General features: G+C 33.4%; 1 protein-coding gene across 1 annotated transcript in view; it reads right to left on the bottom strand.

Moving 5' to 3' along the window:
• The window catches only part of OdsH (Ods-site homeobox), an 88,812-nt gene extending 77,996 nt beyond the window's left edge, over positions 1 to 10,816 (bottom strand). The window contains exons 1-2 of the mRNA XM_089637969.1: positions 10,792 to 10,816; positions 10,049 to 10,345 (exon numbers count right to left, since the gene is read on the bottom strand). Coding sequence (XP_089494095.1) covers positions 10,049 to 10,345; positions 10,792 to 10,816 — 322 coding nt within the window. The remainder of the gene's footprint in view (positions 1 to 10,048; positions 10,346 to 10,791) is intronic.
• Between the last annotated feature and the right edge of the window lie 4,351 nt (positions 10,817 to 15,167).

The raw sequence follows: 15,167 nt of genomic DNA, 5'->3' as shown, positions 1-15,167 counted from the left end.
TATCCGAGGCTTGATTCCTTTTTAGATCATGGCTCATCTGGTCAAGCAAAAATAATTAAACATATTAGACTTTTCACTGCATATAATATTTGAAAGAACAAGGAAGATTTTTTTATTGCACACTATCATTCATGTTTAGGTATATAGGCTCCATACAATTATTTCATTTCTTTATCGGTTCTTTTTGAATGATCGTTTAACCTTCCCATTTCGGCAAATGCTAAAGAAGTAAATAAATCTGTAATTATTGTTATTATGATTAAAACGAGCTATAAAATAAACAGATAAAAGAAAAATAATAACCATACTGTGGTAATTTTCTTGAACAGAATTGCATGGAGGAAACTGGATGAAAATGCAGAAAACAGTTTGGAGGCGTTTTCTATAGGCCCCCAAGACTCTCTAAAAGTCATAGCCTAACTTAAACTTTTGTGACAGAATGTATACGATGATGAAATACGAAGATATAGTAAATGAACATGTGAATCAATGCAATGTGGGTTTTTATTCAATTTATCCATGAATATAATTATATACCAACATACCTGCCCGTAATAACTTGTGCAGTAATTTAGACATCAAGAATTGCTAATAGTTATTAACATAACGAGAATGTAAACGACGTGTTTTGTCTGATTTAAAAACATATCTGTGAATTCCAGAAAGCCTTTAACCGGTTCATAATCAACAATCAAGTAGGTATTAGGTATACTTGTTTATATTTCAGTTAAACATTCAATTGCATTATTTATTGTTCTGGTTTTATTTTTAATAAGTTTGCCAGTTTTATCTTAGCGAATCGTATTTCATTTCCGCTATCGAATGAATAAAATAGAATTGTTTTATTGAATAATTTTCACTGAGTGAATTTATTATGTGATAAAATACTTTTTATAAACATTTTAGATAAAAATTTCAGGAGACAACGTCTGTGTCTAATTTATTCGTCATCGTCATCTTCGTTATTGTGGCTAAAATACTTGTAGAGTCCTTGCCACTTTTTGCCAGAAATTTCCCGGGAAAAGCTTTTGCAAAACCGAGCCACATTATTTTATATCTTCTAACACTTCTTCTTGCAGACTTATTATAAATACGTTCATCTGATGAGCCCTGCGTTCAGAAGATATCAGCGTTGAAGACGTTATTAACAATAATAATTTCGGTGGTGCGTCTCTGTGCAACTCCAGTTTAATGACCTCTAGAACTGGGATTTGCCTTGTCGGCCCGATTCAGACAACGAGATAAAGCAGGTATCAATATTGTTTTATTGGTAAATAGGTCTAAATTTGAAATGTGTATTTCTTTTGTTTAAATTTTTGACGGAAAATTTAAATGTTACAGATTTTATAAAGGTAAATTTTGAACCGTAATTTGAAAGGTGATAATTTGAAAAGTGATCCTGAGGTAAATATATTTTTTTATAAATACTTCAGCTTCACATATCCTACTTTTTTACAGTAACCCCACACGGGAGGCTCTGCGGAAAATAATTATCTACCCTCAAGGCCTATGTCATCCTATGGGATGCTGTGTGGAGGGTCTTTTTTAAGATATGAAGTGACGGGCATATGAGTATATCCCTCCCACTGGGGGCAAGGTGATTGGTCGAGAGACTAGTTGGAGAGGTCAAAGGATCTCCCCAAACGATTTGATTTCCTTCCGTGATTTTATTATAACGATCGTATTTTTAAAATTCTTTCAAACACGCGGCCAACAAACGCAGTTCAATGAAATGAAACCCGAAATAGCTTATTATAGATAAACGAATTCACCTAACAGACGCTGGAAATCGGAATGGGTGCTTCAAGTTTCAGATATTATTTTAATAAAACCATGCTCTTTCTAAGATCATATATGTATAGCATGCGGCAGGCCAATCGCGGTACAAAACACAATGAAATAAATGAACCACTAACACGACATGTTATTTGGGAAAAGAACAATGTTTTCCAAGCTATAAAACATAAACATGCTGTTTCAATCGTTTAGACCCTTTCTGAACACATTTGAAACTGGACACTCAATAGTACCGACCAGATGCCCAGGACCTAAAACCTAACATTTTTATGTTCGGTTTACCTTTGTAAAAAGTTGATTCTTTTAATGGTTAGCTTAGGTATTAAGATTTGTTATACTTTATAATAGTAGTTCTGTGAACTGTAAACCTCTTGACTAAAAAATATTGTTTGTATTTTTGTAATATTATTTGATAAATCATAAGATTTCTAAATAGATACTTAAATACCTACATAGTTACGTTACTATAAACTACATGTATTTTACGTAATATTTTTTTAATTATTAAAAATAAGGAATTATGCACATTGTCCAAAGAAACTTAAATACCTACATAGTTACGTTGCTATAAACTACGTGTATTTTACGTAATATTTTTTGAATATTAAAAATAAGGAATTATGCGCATTGTCCAAAGAAACTTCATTATCTTAATTATTATTTTTTTTTTTTTAGACATTTTTGGTAGGTACCATAGTATTGAAAAAATGCGAGTAAAAAATATCAAATAAAGACCACGATTTCACATTGATTGAAAAAAGAATCTTTACTGGACCATTAACATTGCCACCATCTTGAATCGGAAACGAGACGTACACATAAAAAATACAAATGGACGAAATGTGAAAAGGTCGAGTTAAAACAGAATTCGCTTCGCTCAGTCCATTATTACTGTATTAATTTCCCTGCTTCTTCCGAGTCTATCTGATTTTTTTGGCATTCAAATGTAGGAATTTTTTTGGCATTTTAAGGAAAGGAAGACGAGGAAGTTTTGAGAAGGATAAAGGTACGAGGGGTGGGTAGGAAACTGAGAGTCAGTATATCCAGGAGTGACAGACGTATGTATCAATCCTTTCAACTGCCGTGCAAGGCGATGGGTCGAATGAGTCCAGCCAGTGAGGTCAAGGGGCCTCACTCAACCAATCTCTCTCGATCCGGTCCGCAACGCTGAAAGTGGGTAGACGCATCCACAGCCCAGACCTATCCTCATCCCATAAACCCCGGCACCCCTGCTAAGTCACCAAACATAGCAAACCACTTGGGGTGACCTATGGCAGAGGTGTTAGTTATCCAATAAATGGTTCCCGGGGCAGCGGTACCCAAACCCGCCTCCCAAATTGAAATTAATTATTTGGTATTAATATTATAATTTCGTATTTATTAATCTTTTAGTAAGAAGATATATCTAACAGTTAACGAAGTTGTTAGCAACTACTTCGAAACCTAAACCGTATTTTTATAATTAGTTGCATTTAAATTCATTGCATTTTTTTCTTAAATAAGTAAATTAACATTGTTAGGATCCCATTTTTAAAAAACGAGTGCCAAAGTAGTATGTCTCCCATCATTGGATAAACAACATTTCCCGCTTTTAATGACGATGGTAACAGGAATAATTAAAGTTGTCAGGTTTTCTATAACCTGGGAATGTTTGCACCTAAATATTTCACAAAAGAATTAATAACTAATAAAAAAACTAGTTGTTTTTAATCACCATCAACGTTTTTCTTACAAAAAGCAGTTTCTTTACAAGAATTATGAAAATATCACAAAATTTGGTCGAACTTTGAAACGAACGCTTTTCCAGTTTTTCCTAAGAAAAGATGAATTACAAAATGATAGATACCTAATCTTAGCCGCCAGCAAATCTAGGGTTTTAAATAAAAACTATAAAACATTTAAGCCTAGCGAAAATTGTCTTTTTCGAAAAAAGTCTTTTCGCACCATTAGTAGATTGGTAGGTTTTTTTCTTGGCCTTCATATTGTTCAAATTCAGATTCAATTAAATGATTCAGAAATCTTTCTTGGAAAAGTTAATCGTTAATAAAGGCATTAAAAAAAGTAAATTCAATGTCTGCCGATTATAATAGCTAATAATTATTAGTAACAATAAATTTAATCTTATTGAATTCATCTGAACCAACCGAGCAAACCGGTTCCGCGAATTGAGTTATAAAATAGTGATCTCAACCGGTAGTCACAGACCGGTCGAATAAATAATAATTTATCAAGTACCTACCGAGATATCAGGTAATGGTTCGGCCGCTGAGAGCTCCGTTCTAACATCTCTTTCTGTTATATGCGACATTTGTTAGAAAGATGAAAAGGTTACAATGGGCTATCAGCGGCTTGCCTATGGATAGGTACCTACCTAACCATTACTTAGTATTAAACGTTTTGTTATTGATAAAATATTCGTGGTAGGTTGTCCAAAAAATATACGGTATATTAGATTACGAAGTAAAATTTCTGCAAAATCTTTACTAAGAAGAGAAACGGTTAATTTGCCCAATCTGAGAACTTCAAAAATATGTATTTTTTTAAATTTTACTAAAACGTTAAAAAAATTAAAACGAAATTTTTTGTAAAATCCCATACAAGTTAGGAGGATGATTTCATTCAGTGTTCCGGCCTTGTGATCTAGGAAGTTTTGGTTTGCCTCGATTACCTGAGAATTACGAATTCCAAAGTAATAAAATTGTTTTTTTTTTGTTTAGCGCAGTTTCTGTGAAAAATCACCTCTTTGAGTATTTCTTTAAATTATTCGTATTCCTGTTAAAAACGGGACTTCATGCCTTTAACGAATGAATTGACAGGATTCCTAATAAACTATCAGTATAGCACGAATTTGTTATGGCGATGTCGGAACATGTGTTCATAAAAAAATATTTTCGCCTTTTGTCATTGCGTATTATCAGGACAAACGAAGATGCACGAACACGTGTTAAGATATATTACGAATGTACTAAAAAGTTTATTATGAAACCACCTGCAATCCCGTTTTAAACCGGATTACTCATAATTTGAAGAGATTCTCAATAAATTAGCAATACTTATTTTCTCCGTGTAATGATGAATAAAATTTCATTATATTCTACATAGAACTGACCATATAATAGAATAGAGCAAGTGTGAACGCACAACAATTTCCATTTCTAAACGGTTTCCATTCCATGAAATAGAACATAGGTGGCAACCCAGCTTTAGTACAATTAATTCGGTAATAATTAGTATGGATAATAATTAATCTCACAATACGCGAAAATTCCATGATTTCATTACATAATCAGACAAAATTAAAGAACGATAATTACCGACTATTGAAATGTGAACAAAAAACGGTACGTAATTATGCAAATTTTTCGTGTTTAATCGTCTTTCATTTATGCGAAACACCGATTAAACAATTTATAATGGTACCTACGTAGGTACTTACGTAGATTAACTATACTGAGATTCAAGTATTATTATTAGTAGGAATGGATAAATTATATTTTAAAATAATTTTCGTGGTCGAATAGAATTGGAAAATAGACGTTATTTTTTTTAAATCTGTAACGAGTTGATAAATAATATTCATCTAAATAGGTTCAAAATACGTCGACGTAAGTAATTTAATCGTATTAGAAAAGGTGGTGTTTGTTTCTAAGACCACAGGCTAGAATTATGAGAGATAGGTATCGTTTGATTAACAATTCAATATTTAAAGTCGTGATGTTTGATGGAGACCTAAATAATGTAATAATAATAATTATAGTCATTAAATATTATATAGGGACAAGAGTCCCAACTGCACACAACCGTCAGTAGCCTGTGAGCATTGATATCGCCAGTACTTGAGTGAAAAATATTATGGCTCAATAAACATGTATATACTCGTAGATCAATAAACGCTGATTCTGAATATATCTCATATGCGTATCATTACGCGTACATTTAATAAATCGTAAATTAAAAACGATTAAAACCGTCAGGCATTCAATATCCCTGTGATTGGTCGGCGGGTTCTGATCGTACTTAAACGGCTACCTCACGGATTGGCCGACCGCGTGAATTATGTGCCAAGTTGCACTTCCTATACTCACACACGGGTCACTACCGTGGATCACAAATTATTTCAAAATAATTCATGTTTTTCCGAAATAATTGTTGTTTGACAAAACCAAGGTACGTATGACGTCATGTGTATCCCGTCAGATTTAGAATGTTTTGGTGACATTCGATATTTGAAAAAACAAAAAAAAACTAGCAGATAAAAAGGTTTGAAAACATATTTAAAATAACAGAGGGCTCCACTTCCGTTTACAAATATCCTAAACCGTACAGTCATTATAATAATAATAATACTGGTATTTAAGTTAAAAGGTGAGATATTAGGAAAATTATTGGTAAATTAATTATTATGTATGTATTTATTTACAAATAAAGTGATTTTACTCAGTTTCATTAGTATTTATAATGTTGGTTCTTACTAATGTGCCAAACGAATGAATTGATTGATTGTTTGAATGGGTAGACATAAGTTTATTAACTTATCCTTAAAGATTATTTGTGAACGTCAAAACTCTATAAGGCACTTAATGATAATTCAAATTAAGCACCTGAATAACTAAATTAAACACTGTTAGTTGTTCAGGTGCTTGGTTTGTCTCAAAACTTTTAACATAAAAAACACCGGGGTCAACAAAACACATTTTTGGCTTAAACGGTCTTAAACCAACCGGCTTTACCACACCAACGTTGAACGGGCGTGTAAGAATCTAATTAGTAAGACAGACGTTATTTAGTGATAGATTACAATGAGCTCCGATAGCTTTATTAGTAGGTGGTAGGAGTAATTCTGGGCATCGCTACTAGATTTGCAATCTTATTTATCCAATTCTCAATCCCTGCATTATTGGCAGTTTTGTGTCATTTGAGCATCTAAGTAACAAAGTCGAGCATCTAAATAACAAAATACACGCAAGTCGGCAAGTATCTACCTGCCTAACAGTGTACTCACTCAACCGACCAGGCCAGCTTCGACCACGGCAATAATGATCTGTGATTGAGCCATTAAATATAAGCGCAGTCGCCTAGAGGAAGTCATCATTTTAATTCAATGGAAGTAATTTCCTTTCGGAGTCACCACCCACACTTAGTTACACAGATAATTATTAATGGACTAATAAAAAAATGTATCTGAAGACCTAAATTGATATATTAGGTAGGTATGTATTATCAATATTAGTTGATTTCGTTGCATCAGTCTGTTTACGCGCTATGCGGTGATTCATTGAATTTAGCGTAATACATTTAGTCGTAGGTACCTTTTACGTATGATCCTGCCGCTGAGAGATCCGTTTGAAATTATAACCTCTGATAACTGATTTAAAATAATGCTTATTCCTGTTAAAAAACGGGAATGCAAGTGAACCTTTCCGAGTGAATTTTTAGGTTTTTGGTTATTTTTTTAGTAAAAAAGTTTATATCAACGCGACGTCGGAACACGTGTTATAATAATAATAAAATAATAATAATAATTGGATGACTTGTATAGCGCCGTTTTTGTGTAAAATCACCTCAAGGGCGCTGTACAAACTTATAATACATTTCTACAGTGATCTATGTTATTACTTAACTATTTATGGAGAAAATATACAGTACAATACTTACCTGGTAGGTCACTTGAGATTAACACTTAATTAACATTATCTAATGGTTTATTGGCGAAATTTAGATACAGGATTTAGGTCTTAATTGAAAAATTGAATATAACTGGACTCTTAGGAATGGTATATTTAATTTAAGGGTACGATAGCTTAAAAAAGTAAGTTTTAATGGTACATTTCGTCATTATATATTGACAGGCTAAACGCAGGTTCATGAACACGTGTTCTGACGTATTCAGAAAGTACTAAGATTTTATTAGGAGGCGGCCTACTGTCCTGTTTTCACCGCGAATTTAATAAATTAGCAATACTCCCTTTTATCCGTGCGTTATTGATGAGCTCACCCGAGTCTATTGAAAGTTAATTGCTGATATCAGTCTGTTGACTAATGTTAGGTTTTTTGTATTTTTTATAAATATTCGCTAAAATTGATTAGGTGACGTTGATGTTAATTAGATGACAGTGGTTTTTACGATGAAACACGCGATCAATTTGATGAATTATTTTAATAATATTTTTTACCATAATTACTTATAATGCAATAATTCTAAAATAAATATTTAATTAAAAACGTTATCTTGCTTTTGGGGCGATAATATTGGTATACAGTGCGCTAAGGTATATTTTTGTTGATGAACTGTAGATATTTGATACATAATGCACAACTTCAAACTCTAAAGCAAGTTGTTTAATAGTGTCCACTCCACCAGTTACCCGGGGGCACATTGATGCTGCACGACGCTGGATATAATTTAATGGCTGAAAATCTCAGCATCCTTTGTAGTCGCCATCATTTCTCTAACTATATGGAGAAGAATATAATAACTTATGGGAGAAATACTTTAAACTCTCTAGAAAAAAGACCTATTTCTGACTAGAATTTTATGTTTAAAATTGTTAATGGAATTATAGACAGACCTGATTTACTCAACCTAATTACCTATCACATATTAACTAGAACTACTCGATCGAAAATTTTTTTGACAATATCAACAATATCAGGAGCTATTTAGATATTCGCTTGTACCTACATTGCATGTGAAATAGTAGACTTGTTCAACTGCACGGAATATACAGGATTATCCAATAAGAGGTGTAATTTTGATATTCAATCGTAAAAGATCAATGATTTTGTTGCTTGTGTGGCACGTAGCGCCGTCTTGTTGAAAGTAAACGTTGTCCAAATCAATAACATCATATTTCGGCCATAAAAAATCATCAATCATCTCTCGATAGCGCAATCTATTCACCGTAACTGTTGCTCCAGCCTCATTTTCAAAAAAATAAGGACCAATGACTCCGCCGGACCATAAACCGCACCAAACAGTCACACGTTGAAGATAGAGAGGCTTTTCAACAATAACTCTTGGGTTTTCCGAGCCCCAGATGCGACAATTTTACTTGTTGACGAAGCCACCGAGGTGGAAATGGGCCTCATCACTCAAGATGATTTGCATTTGATTCACTCAAGTGAATTTCAATGCGTTGTTGAAGCATGTATCGTCCCATTTTTATTAATGGCGTAGTTTCTACTTGTCAAATGACAAAGAATGTCAGCTTCAAAAGTAACATCTACCGAAATAGCCGACTATTCAAAATAACACCTCTTATTGGAAAACCCTTTAGTTACAAGAAGGCTATAATAACACACCTCAATATTAATAACAATTAATTAGTTAGCATAGTACCATTTATTCTCCTGCAAGGGTTATTTATATACAATTTAAATAGCAAATTTTACATGAATACCTACTATTCCACTAAATTATTATGTAGGTATATCACATGTTTGTTAAAGTCCGTATTGGTGTATAATATAAATACATAAATATTGTAACACCTATAACTTGTACCGATATTTCTAGTTAGTTTACACCTATCATAAAGTTCTCCGCCGTTTTCTAATGGGATAGGCAAATACATGTATGATATGAGGTACAACCCATATGCTTTTGTCACATGTTGGCTCATTCTGAGTTCAAATGCCTCCATTTTTGTCCATTCTTCGCAACTATCACTCATTAATTTGTATTCTTCAACGTAAACACCTAAACAAAAAGGCTTTACCCTGATACAATTGAGATCTAAAATAATAAATAATCAATCAAGGCCTACTCAAACAAGTGCAAACGTATATTTCATGGTAACTTCAACCTACAGTCCATCCTGAATTGGAATCTCCAGTGAGAAGGACTGTGCATGTGTTATTATACTATATACCTATCTTAAATAAAAATAAAGTTAAATTAAAATAGTCTGCTCTAGAAATCGTTTTAAATTCTACAAAAATTCAAAGTGAAATCAATTCCACCACCACATAGTAGATATAACTATGTATATACAAATTTATTGTTTTATTTCAAATTATAATGTCACATAACAAAGTACCTGCTTCATGTGAAGGACTTTTACACATTATTTACACGTCGTCCAGAATTAAGCGCTATACGGGAGGTGAGTGCGGCACCCCAAGCCACCAACGAACGCTAGCGATCTACTAATAAATCACGCCCTTTCCATGCATAGCAACAGACGTGCATCTGCGCACCTTATTTCACTTGCGGTCTATAGGTAGATTAATAAATTATATTGAAACTCACCATCATCATTGGAATCAGTAGAAGGGGGCCTCCTAGGCTGCCCCAGCGGGTGGGCCTGCGGGCGGGCCACGAAGGGCGGCACCGGCAGGAAGGGCAGCAGCGGCGGCCAGCAGGGCGCGCGCCCCCCGCCCCACAGGCGCCCCCCGGGCCCCCACGCGAGCTCCACGGCGCCGGCGCCCAGCAGCAAGGCGGCTACAGGCCCCCGCCCATGGGGCTCGAACAACGACGGGCCCGAGAGCTTCACCGTCTTGTCCTGGTCACCATTGAGCTCGAAGAACGACTCGACAATCTTGACGACTTAATTTAACACTAATTAAATTGAATAGACCGTTGTTTTTTAGGACCAACAGTTAATAATAGTCGTTAATTTGTCTTCAACTGTTGATAAAATTATAGTAGTTAACTCTTTTTCAATGTCGTTATTTCCTGTTTCTTTCAAAAACTTTGCTGTTATTTGTTTCAATAAATTTAAATCACTAAAATAAGGTTTCTTTTTTCGCACTTGGGTCAAATATTTAACTTTTATATGTGTTTGAATTCTATGTTCAACAATCAATTTTATGGTAGTAATTCACAGCAGTGATTTTAGCGTACAAAAAAATTAATAACGATGTTTTTATCTATGATTAGAATCTTTGATATTAAATTTTGTCACACTATATTACTATAATAGTGTCAGTGAATAAATTGCATATAGAGTAATGATTTTTGTGTTACAAAGTAATTATTATCAAATCAATCACTTTGGTGTCCAAAGCTTATTTGCATTAAATTAACGATAATGTTGTTTTGTCTGTTTTCACTGATGATTTCACTTGTAATTTAATGTTGAAAAGTTTATTTCATTGGGGTTTTAAATTTTTCAAATGTCTGATTTAAATTTGTTGTTTCTTAGTTGTTGTATTTTACTTCTGAAAATGAGAAATTTATTAGTAAAATTTCCTGACAAATAAAGGTTTTGGAAAACCATTTCACATCTAAGCCAATACAATAGATATACGTTGAGTACATTGGTTTTGATTGGCTTTAAAAAGATCGTTGATGTAATTTACCTAACTCTATAACAATACCACTATTCTTACACAACTTATTACCAATATATTAATCTTCATTCATCTTCTACGTCATTTCGTCTCATATTTAGCGGATTTACATTCTTCTGAACCCCACTCGACTTGATTACGCCAACTAGAACACTTCCACTACTAACTATCTGTCTATAATAATACCTATATATAAAATTTCTTACATATAAATTTCATATAATAATTCAGGAAACGTTTCAAAATCCAAAATTTTATCATATTATAAAAAATGGCGTGACAATAAATCAACTGATAAAGCTATTCTGTGACAAAGCGCTAAACGCTTCATCCCATTGTACCAATCTACAGCCACATGCGACACGAGACCGGTGACAGTTAGTGGTATCACCTGTCACTGCTGTTACAGAGTCAGTGTCACAGCACCACGACATAATAACTTGCAATCGAATTACTCTCGTCTTTATTACACAGCAAACAGGGGCGAATTGGAGCTTAAAATAGGCCCAAATATTTAATAACACAAAACTTGCCATACCAACGTTCATGTTCTTTGCATTCGTCTTACTGCGAAATGCGATCATTTTTTTTACACACAATATCACTCCCTATATAAACAAAAATTAAACCTTTATGACATTGTAAGTTTTGTTCAGGTAAAGTTAAAACTTCATAGAGTGTAAGAGAAATATATGCACCAATAATGGGCCATGAAAGGTTCGGTGAAACCATAGAATAAAGAATAACCACAGAAGTGCCTTGTGGACGTGTTTCGTGATCCAAAAATTAACCTAATCGAGGCTTAAATTTCCAAAATAAAACTGTATTCACAAAATTCAAATGGGATGTATAAGTGAGGCAAAGCGCTAAGCCATTGGGCCATATGGAACATTCGTTTCAATTCAAATTCATATCGAACTCACTTCTAGTATTATTGTTTATTCTTTATTGAAGATGGTTAAATTAACGCTGGCGATTGTTCCGTATCATCTATTTGACTTTTAAGTAATGGATATGGATATTAAGATATTCAATTCATAGATATTATGTTTGTATTTTAGCAATGTCCATTATTACATAAATATACGGCAATGGTTGTGATTGATTATGCCGGTATCCAACAATGACGGTGATAACCTCTAAATCGAACAGCAAACTGCGCAAATACACAGATATTATTTTTTTATTGTGCCTAGCTTAACTAAGGTAACATGAAAATTTGGGACAGTTTTTTGATCAGCTAGGCATATCGACCGATCGGATTTCACTCTTGGGCCTACATTAAATTCTTGGTAGCTTGCCGGTAAGTCCACCCCTGATTCATGGGCGGTTTATATTGTGTTTGTGGGTGTTCAATTTGAAATAGTGATGGACATTAAACTTATTTAATGCTATAAATTACTAGAAGTATGTACTTAAAATGTTACAAAATCTAAAATAATATGCTGTGGGTACCTACCCGTCTTCATTATACATATTATTATAATAATCGCAATAATTTTCTACTAATGTAACAAATCAATTTATAAACTAACTGTCAAGGGAATGAAAACAAATTTGAAATGATACGAGTTTAATAATTATAACAGTTTGAAGATACTGTGAGTTTTAGATTAGAGCTATTTACCGTACCCAGCGTCTACCAAATTACAACTAGGTATGTTTTTTAAAAATACTTTTTCTTTTATAATTTTTTTTAAATACAGGGTTTTCCAATAAGAGGTGTTATTTTAAATAGCCCGCTATTTCGGTAGATGTTACTTTTGAAGTTGTTATTTTTTGACATTTGACAAGTAGAAACTAGGCCATTATTAAAAATGGAACAATAAACACTTTAACAACGCATTTAAATTATTAAAATTCACTTGAGTGAATCAAATGCAAATCATCTTGAGTGATGAGGCCCATTTCCACCTCGGTGGCTTCGTTGACAAGCAAAATTGTCGCATCTGGGGCTCGGAAAATCTAAGAATTATTGTTGAAAAGCCTTTTTATCTTCAACGTGTGACTGTTTGGTGCAGTTTATGGTCTGGCGGAGTCATTGGACCTTACTTTTTGAAAATGAGGCTGGAGCAACAGTTACGGTGAATGGATTGCGCTATCGAGAGATTATTAATGATTTTGTATGGCCGAAATTGTATGGTATTGATCTGAACAACGTTTATTTTCAAAAAACGGCGCTACATGCCACTCAAGCAACTAACCTATTGATCTTTTAAGATTGAATATCAAAATAACACCTCTTATTGGAAAACCCTGTATATATAAAACAGTCTACACGGCATCATGTATTAGGTGCCTGTAAGTCTAATAGATATTTTATAGTTCCCTATTTCACAATTTAATCACAAAATCATCATCATCACAAAAAACGAATATTGCATTGCCAGGGGAACATACTCGTAGCTGCATTGACATCAGATATCACAGTTTTTAGTGGGAAACAGATAGAGACTATGTATCTTATTTTTTTGTTAAGACGTATCTTATCCCATATCCATTGAATTTAATCTGCCGTTTAATTATTTTGTATCAACTAAGAAATAAAATGTTACAGAATCATATCATATGGAAAAAAAATCTGTACTGAAACTATCTAGTGTTTATCTTTTTTTCTGTTTCTCAGAATTCTACACGGGAATTGAACCCTGTGGTTTAGTGATTCAAATAGGCAATGTCAACGAAATAAAAAAAAAAATTATCACTGACTCACTTTTACATGGCATTTTTTTATTTCATCCTTTCATTTCAAACATTATTTTTTTTTTCTTCACTAACATCTCAAAATAAAATCACAACACTAAAATTCATCTACAAAACAATACATCGATGACACTTAAATCTTTTCGAAAAAAGTGTATATCTAAATACAAAATAATTCAATTAAATAAGTCTTAGATTTAAATTTAGTTGGTGGTATATAGTTCAATATTTTGATCACGGCACTTCACATTATTTAATTTTTTAATGGAGACATATTACTATTTTGTTTGTTTTTATTTTATTCTGTATCGATAAATACCTGATAATAAATAAACGTTGTTAAATAATATTTTCAATACGTAGTAATGTTCATACTTTTCTAGTTAGAATGACAACCAAACAACGAACTGTCAACGAATAGAACTGTCATTCTGTTCTATGGAAAACATTCAAATTCAAATACCGAACGCGTGGAACATTTCTCGCGCTCCCTTCGCCAACTGCCGCTCGAAATTCAAAAAGCTCCCCGCGACAATTCGTATTGCTCCATCCCTCTCTAGTAAAATGCACCTCTCCCTCTCTGCCGCGTGAAACCGCCTCAAAATATTACACGCAGACTAGTTTTGTCTCGCTCCAACGCGTTATTCAAAGGCTGCCTCCATACATCATAATACTCTGTCGCGGTCGCTTTTAATTTTATTCAAAGCTTATCCAGCTGTTTCATATTAAATCATACTGTCTCTTTTTTCCTCATGCGATCCTATAACAATCTATTTCACGTTGCAATATCATCTTCTATCTCTTTCATTATAAAACAAATTCAATATCGCCATCTCATGTAAAGCTGTATTCTGTTTATCTTTAAACATATTTTATCTCTCTGTCTAATCTTTATGACCTCTCGTTCTCTCGCACGTTTCAATGATATAATTTTCACACTCAAGCTGTGATGTCCCCTTTCGTTTGGAGGATAAATGGGTTTTCTCCTTCATTCGCATAGAATTTTGTATTGGAGGTGTTGTATTACCTTTCTCACTCTCTCCCACTCCAAAGGTAGCACATGGAGCAGTCAACTTAAGGCACGTGACAGGGAAAGCAAAAGAAAATTGGACCAAATAAATGAAAATCTGTTGATTTTAATGCGACTAACATTAAACAATTTCAGTTAATTCGACGCTTTTTGCGAAAATTTTAATGAAAATCTAAAAAATTTCAAATGTTTTTAAGGCGTGGAAAAATCTTGCATTTATTTAAGTCGATTGATTTTAGTAATGGGAAGAGTGTATTTCAGTTTTCTGAAAATAGCTGAAAACTTTCAGGTATGTTTTTTTTCCCTGACAAATATTTCTAATGAATGGAATAGTGTATGTAGT

The sequence above is a fragment of the Hesperophylax consimilis genome, chromosome 12 (genome assembly GCF_061612785.1).
Source record: "Hesperophylax consimilis isolate HC1 chromosome 12, BYU_Hcon_1.0, whole genome shotgun sequence".
Classification (NCBI taxonomy): Eukaryota; Metazoa; Arthropoda; class Insecta; order Trichoptera; family Limnephilidae; genus Hesperophylax; species Hesperophylax consimilis.
Note: the sequence above shows the minus strand (reverse complement) of the source record. Positions and strands in the feature narration are given on the sequence as shown.